General features: G+C 31.5%; 1 protein-coding gene across 1 annotated transcript; it reads left to right on the top strand.

The window, feature by feature from the left end:
* The first annotated feature begins 1,233 nt into the window (after window positions 1–1,233).
* On the top strand, window positions 1,234–17,645 carry LOC140439377 (facilitated trehalose transporter Tret1-like). The gene is made up of 2 exons (XM_072529234.1): window positions 1,234–1,392; window positions 13,647–17,645. The coding sequence occupies exons 1-2, from the start codon at window positions 1,341–1,343 to the stop codon at window positions 14,996–14,998; spliced, it is 1,404 nt and encodes a 467-aa protein (XP_072385335.1). The 5' UTR covers window positions 1,234–1,340; the 3' UTR covers window positions 14,999–17,645.
* The last annotated feature ends 9,600 nt before the right edge of the window (window positions 17,646–27,245 follow it).

Raw genomic sequence — 27,245 nt, forward strand, 5'->3', positions numbered from 1 at the left:
TAGAGGTCTTAATCCGCCAATGAACAAGCAGAATAGCTTATAAAGAGGAAAACGAAGAAGAAGAAGAAGGGGACGTTCCTCTTCTTCTTCTTCAAGCTACGAGAACTTATGGTGCTACCATATGGTGCACGTTAACTTTGAGACAAATTATATACAATTATAACACACAAAAATTAGCTTTACAAAAGAAAGGCAATGGGTTAGGAAACCTAGATTGGCGTTTAAATTACCTCGTGTTGCTTAAGTCCAAAGAAATACCCCTTTTTAAGAACAATGAATTATTACTTCTTCATCTGCAGAGCTGGAAAAACCTACCCCTTTCGCTACCTAAAAAAGATGATCGGTCAGAGCTAAGTAGTGGACAGACAAGGTTGATTGACTATTTCCTGGACTATTTAATAATGTACTAGAGTCTTATCGAATAAATTACCTGGTTATAAAAAGGATCGATTTTATAAGATTTTTACAAATATCAGTGAATATGTCATTGCAATATTTAGCCTCTGTTTTAGACAGCTTTACTCGTAAGCACCAAGAATTCATTCAGTTACATATAGCTTCAGTCTCAGGTAGGTACTTATAAAGACTACGTCTCAGGGCCAGCAACTTCAGGTTGGGAGTCCTACGTTGACATAAACTTAATTATGTTTAAAACATCCTATAATATTATGAGCAACAGTATAATTTAAAACCAATTTAACAACATTTAAAGAGTTTTTACCCGTATATTTAGTGACTTCACACATGCATACTTAGTAGCAGCACTGATGATGGAATAGTAATGTAGAAAACGTTCTGTGATGAAGCCCGAAATGATTCTTTTAAATAAATATACCTTTTTATAAAGGATTTTTTAATAATATTTTTGTTATATAATATTTATAGTATACAGCCCACTACAGGAAATTAATTTTCCTTGTTAATTATAATTATTCTGTCATATAACACCAAAGTTTTGCAAGCTGTAACGTGAATTTGTCTATTTGATAATAATTCCAGTAAAAGATATTTGCCGATCTTAATTATTATTGGACCACACAGTATAGCAAAAACCTGCTAATGTATCATTAGATTTGAAAAACTTTGGATATTCCGTTGTATTTAAATTTATTGTAATTTCCAAAATAACAAAGCCAGACAAAAAAATTAAAGCAACTTTGCATCATACGATATAATCAGTGAATTTGACCATTAAGATAATATTTTCTGGAAATAAAATAAAAGCCAAACAAGACGAGAAGCAGTCGAGTTGGTAGAGGGGAACCAAAAAGTAGTGTGAGTGTTGGCCTATCAAACTATCTTCAGTTTAAGCTCTAGGGCTAGGGTGTTAACGTGTCAATATGACTTCCAGCTCTCCAAATCGTACTTTCTTGTATATAGCCGCATGTGCAGGTAAATAGCTAATTCTATATTTAGTTTTGCTTAATATAATCATGTCAGATAATGAGGTCTTGTAAAGGTCATTTACATTTTGAATTGTTTAGTCTTATATCAAAAATTGTTGGATGATTAATTTTCTTACATTTCTTTTGGACAAATAGTTCTTAATTGATAAAAGCAAGAGATCTGAAAATTTTTTTCTGTAATTTCAAGAGTTTCTGTAATTAATAGTATCGGGTTTAGACAATTTTTTTGTTTGCTACCATGTGTTAAGAACCTCTATCTCCTTCTTCTTTTACTATTGTTTTCATTATCTACATTTTTATATTATTTTTAGTACAGATAGATTTTTCTAAACTATCGCTTAGGTATATTTGTTCTCTAATTTATTCATTAATTTTATTTGCTGAGATCTCTGAAAGCTTTTTATCAGCTTTCTGTTATACTCTGGTATTTACATGTGTTTGTGTGTATGGCGTTGTCATAAACATAGCTTTTATTATATCCATATTCAGGGTATGTTTTTATTTTTATATCTGTGCTACATAAGTAATCTGAATCTAAAGGCAGATTGTTAGTATCATGGCAAATTATCTTAGCAAGTTACATCTTGCTACACATTTTAAATTTTGTAAGTTTTCCACCATTACCTATTTCTAGATTAACTGTGTAAATTGTGTCACTGTTGGACCGGGGAAATTGATAAAAAAAACACCCGTTTCAGGACACTCATTGATACAAGTATCTAGGAGTTAAGTATATTAATATATGATAAAATATGCAAAAGATTTTCTATCTATTTTCACTTTTCTATCTATTTTCTTAGTCACTTAACATTATATAAACAAATTAGGACCGGAAACGGACAAAAATGATTTTAGGTGGTGATAAGCTGGTCGTAATAATAAAAGGATATTACGAAAGCCTCATTGACGGATTCTCGGGAACGTTTGGGGTAAATAATAGATAGTAGTTTGACAAAAACTTAACCAGAGATTTATAAAGGACTCAAATTACGTTATAACCTATTTCAAATTCTTACATAAACCAAAACAGTTTTAGGATCACTGAACATTTCATATGTGGGTAAACACCTCTGAACAACGGATCCTTTTCACAACGAATCCGGAAGACCAAATTTGCCTTCAGTTTTTTTAAGAAATTATTGTAATTTTACCTCCAAACTACGGACATCAGGTAAAGGCGATTAAAAGATTAAAATTGGGGCTCCGGAAATCCATATATGTACATAACTTATTGTAGTCATAAAACTAATTATACAAGTAGATACCTATGATCATAAAACTAGGTACTTAGGTACATCGAGTTTGATTTGGAAAAACCCGTTTTAGAATTTATTCATCCCTTGTACATATTTCTAATTAAGTTTCGATATTCTAATCTAAAGGTAACAATGTCTTCGACTAAAAGAAAGTTTGGAAAAGAAAAATTTTTGAAAAGAAAATTTTCGGTGATAGAAGCATCTGAAAAAAATTATTATATTTGAGTTTTACCTGAAAAGTTTCAAATAGAAAAAACTCAAGGTTGATTTAAAAAAGTGGTATTGTGAAAGTGGAAATGTTCAACAAACAAAAAGAGGATTAAAACTGAAGGTGTTGCCATTCATACTATAGTGTGGGATTGGTTTTGTAAGGTAGAAGTAAGAACATTCCATTACCTGCACCGATAATAAAAAAAGAGCTTTAGAGGCGGAGAAAGAACTCAATTTGAGTTTAAAAACTTCCAATGGTTGACTTAACAAGTTTTGCTTAAGTCATAACAATAAATTTGGAGCAATTTCTGGAGAAGCTGCAAATGTTAACCTTGACGACGTTTCATAGTGGCAAAGAAAACTGCCAAATTTATTAAGTGGCTATTTATTAGAAGATATGTATAAAGCTGACGAGACTGGTCTGGATTATCAAGCCTTACCAAGTAAAACTTTTACATTTCGTAATGAAAAGTGCACTGGGGATAAATCTGCTAAGGAAGGGCTGACCGTATTATTATGTGCAAATTTAAATGGGGAAAAAGAAAAACCTTTGGCGATTGCTAAAAGTAAAAATTCTAGATGATTTAAAAATTTTCATGTTAATGAACTCTACGTCGACTGGTAGGTACTATAACAAGAAGACCTGGATGATCAGAGATATCAAGACAGATTGACTGCACTGATTTGACAGAAATATCTAACGTCAAAAAGAAAAATTCTCTTATTTCTAGACAACTCAATATCCCATCTGGATAGTCAGTTATCTAACATATCGATAATATTTTGCCATCTAATACTACAGCAAATTGTCAACCGTTAGACCAAGGAATAATTAAAAACTTGAAATCCCTGTACAGAAAGTTTTTAATGAAAATAATGTTATCATCTATAAAATTTTCTTTATCAACAGCTGAACTAAAGAAGTCCATAATGATTGCTAACGCCTTAATTTTGATTGTGGCAGCATGGAGAGACGTTTCATCCAAAACAATTCATAAGTGTTTCATTAGTTGCGGTTTTTAAAAAACGATAGTAATGGAGGAGAAATTGTGGAAAATCTAGAGCTACAAAACCTAGTAGATGATTTGCCAATGTCAAACTTTTGCGAAGATCATGGAGTTGAAAATTTATTGAACTACCTAGAGATTGATGCAGCCCTATTGACGGAAAATCCCGAAGTAAACTTTGCTCGTTGTGTTAGCGATTTAAAAAAAACGAACAGGTGTCCAATGTTTCCGACAATGAGAGTAACAATGAACTAGAACTTATTACAACTATAAGTAATTTAAATCATGCTTACCTAAATTAAGAGACTTTTAATTGTTTGATTCGAAGTAACTTTAACATTAAGTGGCCTCCCAGATCGGAAACTCTAGATTTAAACGATTATTTTATCTCAAGGCATCTAAAATATATTCCCAGATGTTGACCCCTTAATGACTTATCACTCAATGTATGTCCAAAGTTTATTATCGAAAGACAATTTTAGTTTTAGGGCGTATTTGTAAGAGGTGTCTACATTCTTATTCGTCATTTTTTGAAGCTCCTTTTGAAGTCCACGCACCGATGCGTGATGCAATGGCTGCATTCAGTTTCATTGAAAGATATTAGTTCAAAAAGCAAAAATCTGTAATTTTAATAGTTTTATAAGAAGCACTGTTGCATGCGGATCCAAATTAGTGTCATTAATAAAAAAATAGGACAACGGATTCAGGAAACTAAGATAATATATTGGAGAAGTTGTGGTAACTATACCTTAATGGAAAAAAATCATAAATGACGATATTAAAGAAAGAATAAAAATTAATGCAATATTGACGGAAACGATGGAGGAAAGCAGCTGTTTTAGTAAAAGTACAAAAGTAGAGTTATTAACAATTATTTAGAAAAAAAAACATTTTTTCTAATTTGTCAAGCAACAGGTTAACAAAGTTGATTTTTGATAACCTCCAATTTGAAGGTTTTGCATGCTTTATTTACACTTAAATGCAGTGAATTAAATTCACCGGCGTTTTCCTACCGTCTTTAATCGAGGACCTAATTTTTTATAAATATTGTTTAATAGTAAAAAATGACAGAAAATGTCTTGCATGTGTTACGTATCATGTAATGTCATAACTTAATTTACTAAGAATAACTCGTAGGTACATGTACCCGTGAATTTCTTCGGATAATTTCAATTATCCTGGTCTATGTTGTGATAATTGCTCTAATATAGACCATTAATATATAACGGTGAAAACGTAGAAAATGTTTCTTTATTAAAATCGTACTTACATTGAACATGTTTTAAACAAATTACATGCGTTTATATTTTGCAACATCTAACTAATATCTAATATTAAAAATTGCAATTATTAAACAATTATTATTATGATTTAAATATGTTAAAAGGTCAATTACTGACACTGGAATTTTACATTGTTGCGCCAGAAAGTTTGGTTTACATTCAATTCACGAATTGTATATAATTTTTTTTTAATTTAGTGTATCGATTATTTATTACACAATTGGAACTGGATTGTCAATGCAATTAGCTCTCGGTCAGATATAATATATGAGCTCCTTCCCATATCAGTTGGCCCAACGTTAGATTGATAACAAAATGAAATTTTAGAGAACAAAAATTAAAGCGCAACGTAAATTTTAGAAGTTTTAATGCACCGAACAACATTTTTGAATTTTCTAATTATAGAAAATATTTTGTATCGTAATGAAAACTATTGATTAAACAGGATAATAATAGTAATATCAACAAGAAAGTTTACCACTGAGTTACATTCCCTTTATTTTTAATGACATCCACAATTCTTCGAGCCATAGTTTTTACCAAGTTCTGACAAAACTCTAATGTAAACGAATTTCATATCTCTTGCAAGTTTTCCTTCAATTCGTTGACGGACCTGGCAGGATGTTTTCTCAAAGCTTTTTTCATTTCGCGTCACAAAGTCTCTATCATGGACAAGTCGAGACTGTTAGAAACCCATTTCAGAAGTGGTATGCCATGGTCTTTAATCCATTTTAAACTCTTTTTTGAGGTATGACAACCTGCGCCGTCCTTTTGGAAGACAAAATCTGCCGCTGATGTTAAACGGTGTTCCATAGTCCGCAAAACAGATTCTTCTAAAATATTCAAATATTTGTCCGTGTTTATAATCCTATCGATAAAATGTAACTTTCCCACACCTTTAGACGACATGCTGCTTCAAAACATAACAGATGCAGGAAATTCGACTTTTTTCTTCAGACAGTTGGGATGGAAAGCTTCATTTTTCCTGCGAATGGCGCCACTCCTACTGTCTCCAACATACATTTCAAATCTGGACTCATCACTCCATTGTATTGAATCCCATTGCAACTTAGTCCCATCTTTATGCTCTTTTGACCATCTTAGTCTAATTCTCTTTTTTTTTTGTTTTGTTGTAATGTTATTTTCTAAATTTCTTGGTCCATCAACAATATTTTTTGTAAAAGTCATTCCAAGATTTACCCAAAAATTAGTGTATATTCCTCGTGTATAACAATGCTTTTCAAAAGCAACATATTCTTTTTCTTATTCTTTTTATACTGACATGACTCTGCTTTTCAATGTGCCTGCAGTAAGTTGTAGTTCCTTCGGTTTCGTGGCTTTCCTTCTGATCGTCTTCCTATTAAGGAACCGTCTCTTGCCGTCTTTACTATTTTTTGTCATTCAGCTTATATGATCATTCCATTCAACTTTTTTATTTCTTACCCAGTCGTTGATATTCATCACCTTGCATCTACGTCGTATATTTATACTTATAGCTCTCTCATATAGTGTCTTACCACCAATTTTTTTAAATGTTTTCGTCTCTGCTCTTTCTAACATCCTTTTTGTCCTCTCTGTGTCAGGTCGTGTTTCTGCCGCGTATGTCATTATTGGTCTGATGATGGTTTCGTAAATTCTGCCTTTCATTTCTTTCCCGATATTTTTATTTTTCCATATTGTTTCATTCAGGCAACCTGCGGCTCTGTTTACTCTATTCACTTGATCTTCCACTTCAGTTTCGAGCTTTCCGTAGCTAGATAATGCCTAGATATTTAAACTCCATAACTTGTTCTATTATCTGACCTTCCAGCTCCAATTTACATCTTAGTAAATTTGCTGTTATAACCATACATTCTGTCTTTTTTAGAGAAATCAACATGTTACATTTTCTGGCGGTTATATTAAATTGATGCAGCATACGCTGTAAATCATCTTCACTTTGAGATAGTAGATAGTAGTAGTAGTAAATTGGTTGTTGTTTGTTTCCTATTTGGTATCCTTTTTTAGTTCTTACTTTTTTATTATTTCATTCATAATCAGGTTGAACAATAGAGGACTCAGGGTATCTTCCTGTCTTATCCCATTGTCAGCTTCAATAGGGTCAATTAGTTCTTCTTCTACTTTTACTTTTATTGTATGTTTTTGGTAGATATTTTCGATCGTTTTGATTTTTCCCAAAGGCATCTCTCTTGCGTACAATAAGTGGATAACGACCTTTAATTTAACCGAGTCAAATGCCTTATTAAGATCTATGAAACATAGATATGCCGGTTTGTTGTATTCTTATGATTTCTCCTGCACTTGTCTCATTATAAATATAGCATTGGTGCACTATTGCACCGACGTGAAAAGCAATATCGTATTGATATTTTAAAAAGCATTTTACTCTATTTATAAATATTATGCAGGAATACTTTTAAACATAACATTCGTATATCTGTCTTTTGGCCGTTAAATTGTATCTTGCATTGATATTTGCTTCAACTTTTCTTGATTTAACTATACTATTTTGAATTTTTATCTTTTTTTATTAGTAGTAACATTTAAAAATCTGCAAATTTTACTGTAACCCCTATTTTTATTATTGCTTATGTTATATTTATTTTATTTCACATCTTCCTGAATGATGATTCTAATAGGTTCTACTTTATCATTGATAGTAAGTTTCCTGTCGTATATATTTACTAATTTCTGAAAAATTACATTTTCTGACACAGTATTGGTTAATTTGTACATGGATACACCGCATTATAAAGTAATTCAAGCCCCAATTTAAAAATTGTCTTCTACTTTGAAGTTTGTCCCAATTATCCTAAGAGGCAGAATAATTTTAGAAACAAATTGCAGTAGCAACATTTAATCGTGACCTTCCGGCTAATTGTGATCACTTTAACCCTGATCTTGTTAACTTATTTCAGGAGGTGCATTAGAGAAATTCATCCTGCTCATCTAAGATGATTGGGTTTAATTTTAGAAATAGATTAATTTTGTTTTTTTCCACAATGACAATTCAAATTAAACATAGTATACAAGGTGTTTACACGTTTTTTATATAAGAAGAATGCAGACAGAGGAGGACATTTATCTATTTGACTTAACCTTTTAATGGCGGATTTATGAAATATTTAGAATAAACAGATAATATATAAAAGGTCTTTTGATTTTGACATATTTTAATAGATTTTGAAGTAAAAAAAATATTGCTGCTGTATTTTGTCTTCACCATGTTGTTCCCATTTTGGGAACGTTGGCATGTAAAAGGTTTATTATTAACACAAATATCTAAAATAAGTAAAACTAAGATAAAATCGGTACCTCGGAGGTAAAGGACACTATGTCCATTTTTTTACTTTTTCAGGAGAGTAGTTTTAAAATTTTTTAAATTTGTAATCAGTAAATACTCCAATGTTTCTTATATTTAACCAAGATTAATATATTATTATTGTGGTGTGTATAATCGTTTTTCATTCCATGAAGTGTTATATAGGCCTGAGGTTTACCGTTCATTATTTAAAATTTTTTTAAAAATGTGTAGTTGGACATAGTGTTGTTTACCTCTAACAACTTTTTTTAAATAATGTGGCATTGCATGTTAAGGTCTTTACGAAATAAACAATAGAAACACATTAAACAGCCTATACTATTATTTTATTAGAGGTAAATATTATAATGTTATAATAATTAAGTAAAATTATAGACGACAAGTTTCAAAAGTGTTAAAGATGCTCCATATCATCTTCATCTTCTTGTGGGTAATCGTTTGCGGCTACATCGCTATGTGTTAACTTTTGATAAACGCATGACAAACTGACGGAACAAAAGGTAGTAATGCAATTAAGTCATTGTACTTTTGTTTTGTGATTGGTAATGGGATTACTGAGACTTGATTTAATTGGGCTGGAAACGTTACTTGCTGTCTTCGATACCTCATTAAGTCCACTTCATACATATTTTGATTATTGAAATCGGTCTTATAAAAGAACTTTCCAATGTGTTCTTGTTGGACTTGTAGGAAAATACATGTTGGCAGTAGAACAAGGTCTTTATTAACATTTTTTTTTACTTACAAAAGGAGGATTAGATGACAATTTCTTATCGAACAGCGTTTTGAAGTTTTTGAAATCTGCAAGTTCCATATTGTGCACTGTGTATTTACCTGATGTTTGCCTAACTGGTTGTTGCCAGTCCCATGGTGTTAAAATTGCCAAATTGAAGAGATTCTTTCTTTTTCTTTCGATTAAAGCACGAACAGTGTCTGCTTCCATATGTATGTGCCCTTTCAGTAAAAACTTTTGAGTGATCGTCTTTATTTGCAGTATCCAAAAATAGCACATAACAATACTTATATTTTTATTTTGTCCATAGCAGTTATTGGTCCAAAGAGTGATGTCCTCTACTTGACTGGGTTTCGGTAGGAGTTTTACTGGTTGGCGTGTGTCTACCTCTTTGATCAGCTTTTATTAAACCTCCTGGCTCAATTTTTTTCAACATATTTACTATCACTAAATTAGATATACAAAGTGTGTTTACAAACATAACCTTGCACACCTTCAATAGCTGATTGATCACTGTAAAATGGTAGTGTAGTGTATTATTTTTAGATTTGGTAGAATTTAGATCTTTTTTTCTTGATCGAAGAGATAAATTGCTTTTTAAGATCTGAAACGTTTGTCTCAGTCCAGTATAAGTTGAAAATTTTTTATCTTTCTTATTCTGGCCATCTTTCAGAGCATTTCATGCGACACATGCAAGGCTTTAACATTTTGCAGGCATGTCTTTACCTCTTTTACTGAGATACTCTTTCCCACCAGCTATTTTTCGTTTGCGAACATTACAGGCCCAATTTTGTTCAATTACTACACGTTTTTTACCTTTTTGTTTGCACTTAGTTATATTTTGTACATTTCTTTTAACACTTTTCTCTTCTTCTAAAATAACTTCATTATGTTCATTGAAATTGCCTGCATCACTGCTTAGGGATAAATCGTCCTAAAGAAGATTTTTTTTATTGCCCCACTAATTGCTAATCGTAGGAGTAATAATAGCTTTCTCTTTTACCTTTGTTTTCGCTGGTTTACTTATACGTCTCATATCATTGTCGTCCGATTCTGAGCTTTCACCACTTAGAGGCTCATAGATTTTATCAATATCCAGCTAACAAACCAGCTAAAAGAAGGACTTGAATCGTGTTTTATTATAATTTATGAAAATATTTTAATTCAAAAATAACGTTAAAAAATAAAAAATTTAGATATGACTTTAAATTATTATGTTTAATTTCAAATCGAAAGCTGTCATTCGTTTCTCGTAAAGTGTAGCACAAAACTGTATTGAGTTGTGGCGTACTAGAATAAATAAAACACACTGGAAAAATTAAAAATTTAATTTGAAATTAATACAAAATGAATAACTTTTACAGTGAACAAGTCTGGAATTTAAATATATGTATTATAATTTGAAACTGCTGAAATAATAGTATTTTGTCATATCTCCATTATTAAAAAATTCTTCAAACATTTTGGACATTAACTCAACCGTCTCTCTGGTTATTAAATGTATTAGATACCGTTTTTTGTTGTTAATAATAAAAATAATATTTATCTAAACACATTTTTGAACGTTATTTTTTTATTTAGATTTAGTGCAATTCCGTTATCTGTGATGGCAACAATGAATAATTGTTTCACGAACCATTGTCTCCAGTCTGAACCAGAGATATGTAAGAGAGGCTCTCTTATATATCTCTGGTCTGAACACTGGGTTACATTGGGAAAAAAAGTGTACCATTTCTATATGACGGGAATTGTAGAAGGGTACATAACACTATGTCCGGATGGTAAATGACGGTGCACACATATAGTACAGGTAAACAACACCAAGTCCACATGGTGTTGTTTTTCCTCTGACTGGAAGTGGACTTGGTGTTTATTAAAAAGTCGGTAAATTGCCGTAAAATTGTCTCTGGACATAGTATGGTTAACCTATGTGTAGAGCCAGAAAAGTTATATTCAAAAATGCAATAATCTAAATTTCGATAAAAATGGACATAGTGTCCTTTACCTCCGAGGTACACAAATATAAAACAATTATTTATTAGGTGTATGAAAAACATTTATTTTTATGAAGTCGCTTTTTACACTTACTGCTCTGAAGTCTAGTATTTTTATAGCACACAACACAACGCCCTTGGTTAGTGCCTTTGGAAATGTGATTTATTTCGTCAAATTTTATGTCACTTAGAACAGGGGCAGATGGACCGCCTTTTCTTTTTCTTTGACCTGATCCTGCTTTGCAAGTGCTAGGGCAACGTTTCTGCGAAACTCAAGGTGTGTTATATTTTTTCTTGCATTAACATGTTGAAAAAAGCGAAAAGCTGCCAGAACCGCCAAATTCAATGCATGAGCAAACAAGTTCCACCACCGTTTTTTTTATCTATGTTTCATCATCATTCTTTTTCATTTCATTTTCATCAAATTTTATTTCTCATTCCAATGTTATATTTTCTTATTAAATTTGGTTGAGTTACCTCTTTTTATGTTCAGACTTCACTCTTCTGGTTGTATTTGGAAAAGGGGTTGCTACAAAATTACAGGGATTACTTGCGACTATTACAGGAGCATTGTCATTCCAATTGACACAAATAACATCGCCATCTGATTTGTAATCATAGTTCCCTCGATCTTGTTTTTTCATGGTTGACGATGAAACGAAAGGACATTTGTTGATCCTATTATGTACCTGTTATGTACCTCTTAAAATATTCTGTTGCAAGCTTTATTAAATTTACGTTCTAAATAAAAAAATATAGCAATGCATTTTTGGTTTGTAGCAAAAATTGTAGTTTGGTTGACCGATCTTTTCTAAAACCATTTTGCTCGAGAAATTAAGAAATTAGAATTTTCTAAAGCCCACAAGAGCTTGGAGTTAACAGTATTTTCTAGTAATTTGCATGCTGTCGATGTCAAATTAGGTCGATATGATTCTGCGTGATCTTTAGGTTCTGATATATGTTATACATTCTAAAGTAGACGACTTTAAAATAATATTGCCAATATTGCTGAATTGCGTTCCTGGGTCCACTTTATTGTAAGATATTATTGTCAATGCCTTGTCCAGTATATACCTCTAAATCAATAAACAACTCGTCATTTATTAAAAGTTGTAATTTGGGTTGTGCTGAAGCTTCACCTTTTAAATTATTTAACATCCACAAGTCTTTATTGACTTCATTACACTGCAACGAAATGTTATTTTTACTCACTTCTACAACACCTATGGTAGATGAATTCCGGTTCTTGTTAATAATAATTTCATAACATGTCCCACCTTAGAACAATTATAACATTTCCACCTAGAAACTGGACAACCTTTTCTCTTATGCTTCCTTCCACACTTAGGATATTTTACCTTATCACTAATAGACTGCTGGAAATGAATAAATCCAGATTTTTTAAGATATTGACACCATAACTGCTTGTGTCAGCTAAATTCCTTACTTGTTTTTGGGCTACTTCTGATGTTTGGGCTATTTGACACGCATTAGCAAACATATGACCTACTTCTGCAAGTAACGAAAAAAAATCAAATAGTAGAAGAAATTATGAACGAGATAGAAACAAAAAATGAAAGACACGACTCAAAACCATTGTACAAATACTTACAACTAGGTAACCAAAAACAGACAGCTAATATAGCTATAGAAGCAGAAAAATGGCAAAAGTATTTCGAAGAAATATATCAATAAATGGATAAAGAAGAAGAAAGAGAAACAATAACGAACACGAAACAAGATAAAGAAGAAGAAGAATTGAACTATACAGAAGTGAAAGAAAAAATATGCAAACTTAAAAACATAAAAACAGTGAGATGTAGATATGAAAAGAAGAATTCAAGCGAGAAATACAGCGTTTTATAGAAGTAAAAAAAAATGTTTTAGAGATAAGAAGATAAGCCGAAACACAAAGAGCAATTGAAGGTTTTTAAGAGGAAGATTATCAGAAAAATACTGGGACCATAAAGGGAAAACGAAGATGATGCAAGACAATGGATGAATCAGGAAATACAAGAATGGATGGGTCAAGAAAACATAGATCAATACAAAAACAGAGCAATAAAAGCACAAAGAATTAGACAGGTAAAAGAACCAGAGGCAGACCTAAACTGAGATGGAGATAACAAGTGGAAGAAGACAGAGAGAGAAGAATGGAGAAAAGTAGTGGAAACAGCGAAGTCACACTAGAAACTGTAAAACCAAACCCAGAATGGGATGATCTCCACATAAAAAGGATCTTCAAGTGGAAACAGCTTCAAGGCAACATGTTAAAATATTTAGCTTAAAATTTATAAATATGAATACATATATCCTAAGTTTTACTTTTTTTGTGTTATGTATTTTCTTGAATAAAATTGTCCATTTCTTTCATATTCAAAATTCACTATGTTTAATGTAAAAATAAAATATTTTACTCTATGTATTTGTTTCAGCTAATATTGCTGCTTTTGTTTGCGGAACTGGTTTTGGATGGACGTCACCAGAAATTCCCAAACTGAAAAATATAACAACAAGTCCGTTACAGCATGAAATAACACCTTCTCAGGTGGGTTGGATTGGTTCGTTTTTACCACTAGCAGCAGCCATTGGACCGATAGGAGGAGGGGTTTTAGCTGATAAAATCGGAAGGAAGAAAACATTGTTATTTGGAACGTTGCCATTTATAGTAACATATATTTTAAATATATTTGCTAAATCCGTATTCATCTTTTATATCGGACGGTTCCTTTCTGGAATTGGAGTGGGTATAATATTTACTGTGTTGCCCATGTATATTGGAGAAATATCAGACGATGATGTGAGAGGATCCCTTGGATCATTTATGCAATTTTTTATTGTGATAGGACTATTATTTTCTTATGCCATTGGACCATTCGTAAGCATTGCAACATTTAACATTATTTTGGTAATTCCTCCTGTTCTCTTTATGATAATATTTTTATTATTGATACCAGATAGTCCATACTATCTTCTTCAAACTAATAACACCAAAGATGCTTTAGAAGCGTTGATTAGATTAAGAGGAAGAGAAATATCCTTCGTTCAAAAAGAGATGGAGGTTATGAAAGTACAGGTAGAAAAAGAACAGCGAGATAAAGGAAGCTTTATTGATATCTTCAAATGTAAAGGGCTTCGAAATGCCTTGTTTTTATCTATAGGTTTGGTAGCTTTTCAACAATTATCTGGAATTAACATTATCTTATTCTTTACTCAAGATCTTTTTACAGACGCGGGTGTTACTTTGGCACCCGAAATATGTACAATTATTATAGGAGTAGTTCAAATTATTGCAAGCGGTTGCACCCCCCTTCTCGTTGAAAAATGGGGTAAAAGGTGTCTTTTATTACTTTCGGGTATAGGAATGGCTATATCAGAAGGACTCCTCGCATTCTTCTTTTACCTTAAAGATGACAAACAAAGCGACGTTTCCAATATTGGTTGGATACCTATAGCAAGTTTGGTTGTATACATCATAACCTATTGCCTAGGCTTCGGACCCCTTCCGTGGGCAGTTATGGGCGAGCTTTTCCCAGGAAATATTAAATCTGTCGCATCATCGGCTACAGCTTCAATGTGTTGGATTTTAGGGTTCTTTATTACAAACTACTTTGGATTGTTAACACAACTAATAGGTAAATCAGGTTCATTTGGATTTTTTACAGGTTGGTGTATAATAGCAATTTGTTTTGTTTACAAGTTTCTTCCAGAAACTACAGGCAAAAATGTTCATGAGATTCAGTATATCTTAAGTGGAGGTAGTAGGAAGGCATCTTATCAAATTTAGAAATTATTAAAACAGATAGGTTATTATATAAAGGGGGTATATTTCCATTATATTTGTGTTAAATTTTATTTGTGGCACCCTAATATTTTTTATCTTTATAAATGTAAGCACTAATAGATCTCTTATAAAATATTTAGTCGCTCAGAGATTTAGTTATTTTATGTTACTATTGCACAAAATGGTAAAATATTTAGTCTAGAACTCAAACAAAGAGGTGTATGTAATAAAAATTTTATTAAGTAGCAATAGAGCACTGCAAAACCAAATTATTTCTTTTTGTAAAGACTCTATTTTATATTATTTATTGTTAGAATTGTGTTACAACGGTTATATTATTCTTTACAGTGTTTGAGACTAACCAAGTGAATAATAAAAAAATAACTCAGAAAAGCTTAACATCACAAGCTTTACAGTTAGCCTCAATGTAGAAAAGATATCATCGTCATCAACCTGTATGTGTCCACTGCTGGACATAAGTTTCCCTTAGCTCTTTCTGTCTTTGTCTTGATTTGGCACCAAATTATTCATTATTTGCGTCTTGTTCATATTAATCTTTTTAACTCGACCTCCAAGGAAGCGTAATACAAATTTTCCAACACCATTATTGCACAATTCATACGATCGGCTATAAGGGCGGTGTCATCTGCGAATCTTAAATGACTGACCTTCTCTCTATTTATTTTATTTATGTTGATACCATGGTCGTTCAGATCTGCCTTCTTACAAATATGTTCTAAAAGCGTCGTGAATAGCTTTGGAGAGACGATGTCTCCTTGTCGTACTCCTCGCTGTATACAGAATTTATTTGTTTCTTGTTCAGATACTCTTACGCTAGTTGTGGCATTTTGGTAGATATATTTGATTGCGTTAGTGTAGAGATCGTCTATTCGGCATTCTTCAATGCTTTCAACATTTTCTGCTGGCTTATGGTATCAAATGCTTTCTCGTAGTCAACCAATATCAGTGCTAATGGTCAGAAAAGGAATAAAATCAGTTAATACGGGAAGATATAGTCGCACAACATAAAGTAAATAAAAAAAAAAAAAATTACCATTCATCATCACTGCCTCGACAACCCTTTTTGAGTATAGGTCTGTTCCAGGAATCTTCTCTATTCTTATCTGATGCGTGCTTTTTTTCTCCATTATTTTTAAGGTTATTATATTATTTTCTATTTGTTTTTCTTCTTCTTTTTCCTACCAGCAATTATTTGAGTATTTTATTTTTTATCTTGATTTCTTCATTTATTTCCTTATAAAACGTGCGGATTCTGATATATTTTGTAGTTAAAAGTTATGACTTCTTCGTCAATTTCCAATTTTCTTTCGTGACCTTGTTTATATGTCATAGGATTTGTTTCAAAGGTTGCTAATTCCAGGTTTCCAGATTTCTGAACCATGTGTAAGTACCGGTTTTATTAAGGTTTTTTTATTTGGAATTTTATTTTTCTTGAGACGTAATCTGATCTAATTAAGCCATGGTAACATTTATTGGCAATGAATATTCCAATCTTCACTTCCTCTGCGATGTTGTTAACAAACGTAATGTAAGGACCCTAAGTGTATAAAGATTTTGACCCCGTTAATGTTTTATTCTCCTTTAGTTAGATTTTCTTTTCCTCTCTCTTAGTTGTTCTACTTTATCTAGTTTTTTACATTCCTCCTTTGCTTGTCGAGTTTTGTGTCCCTGTTGCGTCAGTAAATATGCATTTTTTTCTGTTATAACCTCATATTCTTCGGCAAACCAGTCATTCGTTCTTCTTTTATTACCTTCCATGCCTAGTTCTTATTCAGCTGATTTTTATTATGTTTCTGCACTCTTCTTACTCTTCATATGGATTCCTTCAATGCATAAAACGGGTGTTCCGACATGGACAACAATTACAGAGGAATATCGGAGCAGTACTACAAATCGATTATACGGGCGCACCATAATTGTGTAGACTACAACATCAATGAAGTAGCACAACAGAATCGATTTCAAGCAGGAAGATCAAAGATAGATAAAACATTCATATTATATCAACTAATAAAAAAAACAGTGGAAAAAATCACTGACAATTCAGTCTCTGAAATAAATAAGTTAAACAGGTATCAAGAGGATTTAATGTAACTAAAGGACTTAGGCAACAGTGATGCATCTCACTACTGCTTTTCAGTACCTAAGTATATAAAACGAGCAATAAAAAACTGGAAAAGAAAATGCAGTAGTAGTCTTACAGATAGGTTAGAGCATTTAATGTACAATATATTATGCATATAGCTAAATATTAATATCGTATGATGGAGAAGACTAAAAATGGAAGCTACAAATAAAAATAACTAAATAGACGTGGATTTTATTGATTGCAGTAATTTTTTTCTAACTAGTTAAATTGTTGTTCCTTCTTTTTTATTTATTTGTATAAACTTTTAACCATCATTATTTTTTTTAACCGTACGATAGCCTCTCTGCACAAATTACATCAATAATGTAGTAAACAAATGATATTATTAAATGAATTATTTTATTCTTTATTAATTAAGAAAATATACCATTGTTTATACTCAAGAGTATGAACTCCAAAGACTGATTTACCTCGTTAGTATGTTTTAATACTGAATATGTAAAATCTCATAATTTAATAAATATGTTTTGTTAATTAAAATGATCTTTTATTGAATATCTTTCGTTTATGGGTTATCACTATCAGTTAAGTCAAAATATTGGCGCTTTAACTACCAAATACGTGAAGCCAAAGGTCACTTAAGGTCGATTTACGAAAAATTTTGCTAGATATCTTATCTGAATAAAATAATTTCAACTAAACCAAGGTAACTAAAGTAATAACGGCGATAATTCTAAAATAATCGCTTCATAAGTTGCTAATTGAATATTAATCCAGTCGCCAGAGCCGAAACTGTCACTGAACCTTTAAAAATCATACTAACATGCAGAATTTTGCTGAAAATGTCAATTTTGGGACCTTAAAGAGATGCAAAAAACTCTACCCCTGGGCCCACGACGAGGGGACGAAAACGTTAAATATCGATTTAACAAGAAATGTAGCTTTCAACAAGAAATGTTGATCAGTTTAAACAAAAAGGTAAAAATTCTATATCTTTGGATCAATGTCCTATCGCCAAAAATGAAAATGCCTTTTAGAGGTGAAAATTTTCTTTTTCTCAATACTCATGAGATCAATAAAATTTATCACTACCGTCCACCGGTCATTATGGACCGTCCACCGGTCAATTTTCATTACTGGAGCCTAATCTTCAATACCTATAACTTGAATTTTCGATTTTGAGTTTTGGCACAAAATACTGGGTGTTTCAAAAAGGTACGTCATAAATTAAATCACGCATTCCGGGGACAAAAATAAATTGATTGAATCCAACTTACCTTTGTACAAAAGTGTACACAAATAAAGTTACAGCCCTTGTTTTGTTTTTTTTTGCATTATCTCCTAAACTACTTGACATTTTGTAATAAAAATAGACACGTTACTTTCTTGGTCTGAAAATATTTTTCATAAAAAAGAAACAATAAAATCTAAGCGCACAGAAAAATTTTAAGGGTGGTGTGCAGCCCTAAATCCCCCAAACTTTTGAGTACGTTCAAATCAAATGAATTTTGTCGCATCATTAATTTAACACATTATTTTTAAAATTTTTTTGCTTCTTATCACTTTTTCAAAAAACCGGAAAAAAAAAGGAAAACCGAATGCGCTGAAAAATCATATTTTTCTGACGAAATTGATTTGCAGCTTCAATTATTCTAACACTTAATTGTTTTTCGTCCCCAAAACCCCCAAAAGCAAAAGTCCATGAGGTTAAGACCTGGACTTCTGGGTGGCCAAGGTATACTGCCTGCAAAGGTATTTCCGGACTTCATTACTGTACTGCGGTGGAGCACTATCTTGTAGAAACCACATATTTTGTCTTATTGTAATATTCCCTTCTTCCAAATACTCGTTTGCCAAGAATTGCAAATAATTATCACCATTTAAATTGTTGGGAATAAATACTTGACCTATTAGATTATCCACAATTACTGCCCAAACATTAACTTTGAAAGTCCTTTGGTGATGAGTCGTTATTTGGCGTGAGGATTTTCGTCGGCCCAACTGTGCTCGTTATGATGGTTTGTTATTCCATTTCTACTGAAGGTAGCCTCGTCGGTAAAATAAATATTTCTAATAAAATTAACATTTCGAGTGTTTTCCATTAACAACCAATCGCAAAATCCAATCCTTTTAGGATAATCTTCAACCGATAACTCTTGAACCGTTATTAAGTGATAGGGTTTAAGCAGCTGATCGTTCAAACGCCTCCAAACCCTTACGTGAGGAACATTTAGTTGAGCAGATTTTACCCTTGTACTTGTTCTAGGAACTTATTTAATGATTTCTAAAATGTCTTCATTAGTTGCATCTATTATTGGACGACCACTATTGTCAGCAACTTGCGGTTGGAATGTACCCGTTTCCTGTAAACGACGATCACTGGTCAGAAATAATCGTCTATCGGGTGTATTTTGATTGGGGTATTTTACTGCATAACGCCTTGCGGCTGCTGCGCTATTTCCTTGACATTCACCTACTATATTTCCGATAGTTTATTAAAATCATAATTTAATCTGATCCAACTTACCCAAAGTTAAATGCATATCTGCCATTTCCTGAAATATGTAGGCCATTGTAATATAAAATTTTTTAATAATAATCTTATTCACACAATAAATGATAGCTTCAAATTATTGACTATTATTGATGGAACTGTTTGTAATTATTGTATCCGTAGAAACTAATTGTAATTTTATGGCCAACTAGGCAAAAACTAGTTTTTCCAAAAAGTGATGAAGCAAAAAAGCTTTAAAAATAATGTGTTAAACTAATGATGCCACAAAATTCATTTGATTTGAAGGTACTCAAAAGTTTGGGGGAATTTAGGGCTGCACACCCCCCTTAAAATTTTTCTGTGCGCTTAGATTTTGTTGTTTCTTTTGTATGAAAAATGCTTTCAGAACAAGAAAGTAACGTGTCAATTTTTATTAAAAAATGTCAAGTAGTTTAGGAGATAATGCAAAAAAAAAACAATTTTTATTTTGTAACTTCAAAGGGCTGTAACATTTTTTGTGTACACTTTTGTACTAAGGTAAGTTGGATTCAATAAATTTATTTTTTTCCCCGGAATGCGTGATTTAATTTATGACATGCCTTTCTGAAACACCCTGTATAAGGCATTTGAAATATGCTTAAAAACCAGAATTAAAACTTTCACATTACAAATTTGGATTGCACAGGTACGTTTTTTTAAACTACACTACTTAAGCTACAAATTCAATACCGTTTTCGTGGAGGTATTTTACGTGACTTAAGATCGTTTGAACTGCGAAAATTTAAATTTAGTGTTTGTTAGGTTTGTATAGATTATTTGTTTTAATTGTAAATTGAACGAAAATAAACTAACTTTCGCTTTCAAAACCTAAAATATGCCTTATGTGGAGTTAACGGATGTGCAAATGGAAAAATTATTGGCTTGTGGAGCAAGGAATGTCTCAGAGGGACAAAGCTGCAGTGGTAAGCGTAACATAGGTCGTGTTAAAAACCTGTGGTAGGTATCAGGAGTTGGGAACGCTCAATAATAGACAAAGATAAGGTCGCCAACAAGTAACAACGGCTTGCCACAATTGTTTTATTGTTCAAGTAGCTAGAAAAGAATAGGTCTCTTGTAGTTTTTCTGTAAACTGATATAAAAAATTTAAAACTGAGAAAAACGCAATATTTCAAGGTTCAAATACATAAGTAAAAAATAATATTATTGAATTCACCAAGTACCTAAATTCAAGTTCAAACCTTGTTCTATTATTTCCCGAGAAGTATTTTGGGCTTATTTAATTTTAAAACATTGCTTTTTAACCGTTAATGAAGCAGCGCTGTACAACTACATTGGAACATTGGAAGGTGACAATGCAGGAGACAAGGGTAGGCCTATGCCAGAAACGGATAAAATTAGGCACGACCATACAACATGGAATGTTTATGTATGGAAACCAAGAGGTTATTTGACCCAGCATGATTCACATATAAAACAATACTACAATATGCAATAACAACTTTAGAAACTATGCCGTCAATTCTTATCGTAACAGGTAAGATAAATAAAATTTTTTCTTCTCTGCTTGGTTCTTCTAAGAAAGCTGAACCCTTTCTTTTAAGAAAAATATAATCAAATATTCAGCTTTTTTAGAAGAACCAAGCAGAGAAGAAACAATTTTAGGTTCCTGCTGGGAAAAGTATAAGTTCCAGTGACCCGATAAGCCTAGATCCCATGCCTAAATCTTCAAAACAAATATCTGCTAAGCCAAAACGAGATTTGTCTTTTCTGAGAGCTCCTTAAATGAGCATGATTTAGAACCTGACAATATCAGCGAATCGTTTTCTTATCTGCTTGAATACGAGAATAATGAAATTATTAAAAATCCTGAGATTAAGAGACCAAGTCGTGCGAACTTAAACATAGGCGATTTTGTGTTGGTAACGTTTAATACCAATTAATATCCTGGACAAATCATCAAGATTACAAAAGAAGGACCATCAGTAGACTGTATCGAAAAAGAAATTAAATTTTTGAGGTGGCTAGAAAAAAACGCATTTTTGTACAGTTGGAAAGACGTCATTATGAAAATTATTTAGCCAAAAATGGTGTCTAAAAGAAATCAGTACAAAGTTTCAGAAATTGACAATTAGGTTGAAAAATAAGTAAATAAGTTGTAAATTTTAGTATAGATGGAGGATATTTTTTGCAAATTATTAGGTTGAAATGTGTTTTTAACTTTTGTACCTATGTGATATTGAGAATTTTTGTTTAAGTTCTTGCAAATGTATTGATTATTTGCAATAGATTTCGTTAAAATAAATTTTTTATTGTAAATTTTGTATTTTTTCAGTTAATTATCTACTTAAAATACCGCCAGTATTTTTTTTTCAGCTTCTATTCACCTGAAATTATTTTAACCCACATTGTTTTAGTGTAACATTAACCAAGACCTAATTAACATGTACGGACAATGTTTTCCCGATTCAAGCTTCAACGATTCAACTTTGACACACTTGAAACACAAAAAAGAAATTGTTTTTGACAAATAATTTATTATACAGACAAACTTAAGTACAAAATCTGGGGACATCTACTATGATGCATAAATAAAAATTACGTACCATAGAGATTACGACGTGCTTTATTACAAGCCAAATATTACCAAAAAAATAAAAAAATTGGGCCAATGTTTCTCCATTTGACGGTACCAATTCGAAACTCCGAAACGCAGAAAAGGAGTAAAAATGGAACAAAAAAGTTTTCCGAAATAAAAAATTTTTCTTGCTCCTGGTACCAATATTTTTGAACGGCAATACGTCGCAGGTCATTATTTATGTATGACCTACCCAAATTATAAATGCCGTACAAATGTTTGGCCAAAAAGTCCGCTCACTTGAGTGGTATATTTATCTTACCTGCGTACTCACCTGTTACGATAAGAATTGACGGCATAGTTTCTAAAGTTGTTATTCCATATTGTAGTATTGTTTTATATGTGAATCATGCTGGGTCAAATAACCTCTTAAAAATCTCTGTTATCCATACATAAACATTCCATGTTCCATGTATCGTCGTGCCTTATTTTATCCGTTTCTGGGCATATGCCTACCCTTGTCTCCTGCATTGTCACATTCCAATGTTTCAATGCAGTTGTACAGCGCTTCATTAACGACTAAAAAACAATGTTTTAAAATTAAATAAGCCCAAAATACTTCTCGGGAAATAATAGAACAAGGTTTAAACTTGAATTTAGGTACTTGGTGAATTCAAAAATAATGTTTTTTTACTTATGATTTTGAGCCTTGAAATTTTGAGTTTTTCTCAGTTTTAAATTATTTATATCAGTTTACAGAAAAACAACAAGAGACCTATTCTTTTCTAGCTATGTGTTATGTGATTGTTTTATTGGTTTGTTTATTTTCAATAAAAATCTTTATTCTTCGCAACCATAAAAAACTTTTTCAAAGAAATAAATATTGGTTTGAAATATAATGGAGATTACATATAAGTTTGGTTGTGTGTAGTGTAAAAACTACTTGATAATTTCTATTTTGAGTTTTAACAACAAATATGAGGAATTTCAAATATACCTAAAAAACACTAAATTTAAATTTTTGCAGTTCAAACCATCTTAAGTCACGTAAAATACCTCCACGAAGACGGTACTAAATGGATTTTGTAGCTGAACTTTTGTAGTTTCGAAAAACGTACCTGTGCAATCGAAATTTGCAATGTAAAAGTTTTAATTCTGGGTTTTTAAGCATAATTCAAATGCCTTATATTTTGTGCCAAAACTCAAAATCGAAAATTCAAGTTATAGGTTTTGAAGATTAGGCTCCAGTGATGAAAATTCCATAATGACCGGTCAACGGTAATGATAAATTTTATTGATCTTATGAGTATTGTAAAAAAAAGTAAAAATCGTGCAATGTTTATTTATTTAACAGCTGTAAATGCAAAAATTGTGAACGAAATCTGCACTCTTTACCTTTAAAATGCATTTTGATGTTTGTCGATAGAACATTGATCAAAAGATATCAAATTTTTACCTTCGAATTGATACAACTTTTATTTAAAACATTGATTTTGCGCACGTACCTTCAAAATCGCCTGTCTCTTCAAGCGTTGTTTCGGAAAGAACGGTTAATTCTACACAAAAAGTGTTAATTATGTTTTTGTTTAAAATTATCTCAGCTACATTTCTTGTTTAAAATATTTTTTTATGGCGTACAGATTCTTGGTAAATCGATATTTTCCTTCCTCTCCCCCTCGTAGCCTACTGGGGCCCAGGCGTAGGAGTTGTAAACTTTTTTCAAAATTAATTAATTCAAAAATAATGTTTCTTACTTTTAATGTTTTTGAGCCTTGATATTTTGCATTTTTCTCAGTTTTAAATTATTTATATCAGTTTACAGAAAAACTACAAGAAACCTATTCAGTTCAAAATTATCCAAAAAATTAAAAAAAAAATGATTAGACCGAAAAAGGTTGTTGATACAATTTGTTTAAAACAAATTTTTTTAAGAAACTTTTTGCCTGGGCAACTTCTTCAACCATATTTTGTAATGAAGCCGAGCTTTTCGCCTTGACTAAATGCATATATATTATGTAATATAATTAAATTAGGGAAGAGTTCAAATCTTTTTTTTTTCTTACAAACAGTAGTATTCGTCATTGAACGACGATACTAAGAAATCAACAATTTTAATGTATCATACGTCATATTATACATAACAGTGCATAGTCCAGAATATTTGCGTATGTCCAAATTAAGCAAAACAAACAAATTCATATTTGTACCAATAAGTACCATATCAAATTATTTATTAACACTTCTGGTCGTTAATTTATACTGATAAGTTTTTTTTATAATATTACACAGTACATTTACTTTAAAATTATCAGTAAGAATACGTATCAGCATTTTTTCTAGACGTCTTATGTTATACATCGTAATTAATAACTAAAAACTTGATTCTTGTTTTCGTCAATAATTATTGACTTAGCTATCATGTAAATAACAACTTTTGATGTATAATACCCAATCAATAAATTGATAATATAATGTATTTAGCATAAAAGGACACTTTTTCATTTTAATATAAAAACTCAAAAATTATTCTCAGAGGCCAAGATGCTTGTACATTATGGATATAAAGTTTTAATTCTGGTCGCATATCGACAATATTGATGAGAACAATGCACTTGATCAGTGTTCAAATTGAGCAAAATAAACTTATAGCAGCTGATAATTTTTCTTTATTCACACATCATCTATTTCTTTAGTTACGTCTTGTACATTTAGAGTTTAGCTATATCTACAAAAATCAAAAGTGTTAAATGGGAAGTGTGGACTATTCTATAGTTCCTTTATTATCAGTCCACCCACCCAAAAAGTTACTCTTGTCGATGCAATGCCACATGGGTACTACTAGTCCAGGATATGACGGTTTTCTCCACAGAATTCTTTTTAGATCAGGATTTGCTTGAAATTTTGACAGAAAGTAGGAAATAGAAAAAAAAAACGGGTGTGTGGAAGTTACACTTCTATACACGCATTCGCCGTTACAAATTTATTTGGGAGTCAATCTGCACAATCATTACATATGTAATTCTATGGGTAAGACATAGCAGAAAGAGAAACAGAATTAATAACAACTTACTAACAATGAAGGATTGAATCAATATTTTGATGAAAATGTATATTTTTATTTTCACTGTTTCACTGTTCATAAAATTCACTGTTTATTTTGTTATTAATATAATAATACAATACAAATTAAAGTGCAATATTCATAAGTATTTAAAAATGACAATAATATACATAAAAAAATACACTACAATACAGCCATATAATAATACAATACAAATTAAAATGCAATATCCATAAGTATTTAAAAATGACAATAATGTAATAATATTAATAAAAAAGTCCTCCCCGACTGGGAATCGAACCCCGGTCTCCCGCGTGACAGGTGGGGATACTGACTTTTATACTACCGAAGACATGACACAAAATTGACAGTTCTGGATCATACAGTGATTTATTGAGATTATTATTTTGAAATACAAAAGACTAATATAATTATGAACATTTAATAAATAATACAAAACATATCACATAAATAATAATATTAATAAATATTTTATTATATGTATAATATTATATGTATATATATCTTTATATAATATATATATATAATATTAAATTGTATATACAAAAGAAACATTTTTATATTCGAGAGAGGAAGAGAGAGAAAATATATCTTCTGTCTCTCTCTTACTCATTGTCTTACATATGTAATGATTTCACAGATTCGCTCCCATACAAATTTCCAACATGGAGCGCGCGTATAGAAGTATAACTTCAAAAAAATCAAAATCTACCCTATGGCAATATGTACATTTTCTCTGGGGGTTGGTTACGGGTTACCATCCCAGCTAGGAGGGAGTGGAAAAATTTTACCTAAAGAAAAACCATGGTAGTTGCTAGAATAACAAATTTTAAGAGAAAACTATTCTTTGCAGTTTTATCGAAAATTTAATATTTTTATTGTTATGAAGTTATTCGTAACTGAAAGTTATCAAATTACATATGAAAAAAAACATGTTTTTGAACAGTTTTTCGCGAATAACTCCAAAAAATTAAATTTTATCGGAAAAACTGTTTGGATATAAAATAAAGCTTATAAAACAAAGCCATTTGTTTCTCATTATTATCGTAAACTTAATATTAACAAAGCTATTGCTGGTCGAAAGTAGACTTTTATTTAGAGAATTGCAGAGAAAGTTAGAGTTGAATTTCCAACTGTGTTCTTCTTTATTTTTCTTTTTACTTTTACATGACTATCTGTTTTTCAATGTGCCTCCAGTGTGTTGTCGTTCCATCGTTTTCGTGGTCTTCGCACTAATCGTTTTTCTATTGGGGAACAGTCTCTTGTCGTCTTTACTACTATATTTATTGTCATTCGGCTTATATAATCGTTCAATTCTACTCGTCTATTTCTTACCTAGTTCTTGATGTTCAAGTGTCAAGAAACAGCATCTCTGCTAGGAGTTCGTTCGGTATTATGTCCTCTTAATGCTTTGCTGACATTCTTTGATGTGATTTTGGTTTGAAAGTTCCGAATGTAATTACTAGTATTTCTGAAACACCACTACTTGTACAGGTATATAAGGAGCTGCTTCCCGATATTCCTTTGCCACCAGAACCAGTATTAACCAGAGGGCAGGATTGACTTAAAAGTGCTATATTTTTAATTGAATACTATTTGAATTGACAGATTGTTTGATTGGCATCAAAATTGTTATTTCACGTTTTTATCCGACTTGTACTGCTATTGATAAATGTCAAAATATTAGCTTCGGATAAATAAAACCGACGGATTGCGCTTCATAAGGTCCAAACACTGCTAAGAAGTGGTCTCACGATCATGTTTTTGGGCAATGGTCAGTAAACGCTGCGACCATCGGCAGCATAATTTATTATATTCAAAACTTCGTTCAAAATTTCGTTCCGCCAATTTGCGCACCTTTACTTTATGATCAGCGAAAACCATACCATCGACTTTCTTTAAAATTTCTGGTGTAGCTGCAATACAGTATCGTTCAGTACGTGGTTTATCCAATGTAGATATACAACCACTACGAAATTCATGAAAGAT

Source organism: Diabrotica undecimpunctata, chromosome 4 (assembly GCF_040954645.1).
Source record: "Diabrotica undecimpunctata isolate CICGRU chromosome 4, icDiaUnde3, whole genome shotgun sequence".
Lineage (NCBI taxonomy): Eukaryota > Metazoa > Arthropoda > Insecta > Coleoptera > Chrysomelidae > Diabrotica > Diabrotica undecimpunctata.

What these genes read in the sequence shown, in the direction of transcription:
- LOC140439377 (XM_072529234.1), top strand. Translation starts at nt 1,341, where the DNA reads ATGACTTCCAGCTCTCCAAATCGTACTTTCTTGTATATAGCCGCATGT. An exon ending in GTATATAGCCGCATGTGCAG is followed by an intron (nt 1,393 to 13,646) that starts GTAAATAGCTAA and finishes TATTTGTTTCAG; the next exon opens with CTAATATTGCTGCTTTTGTT.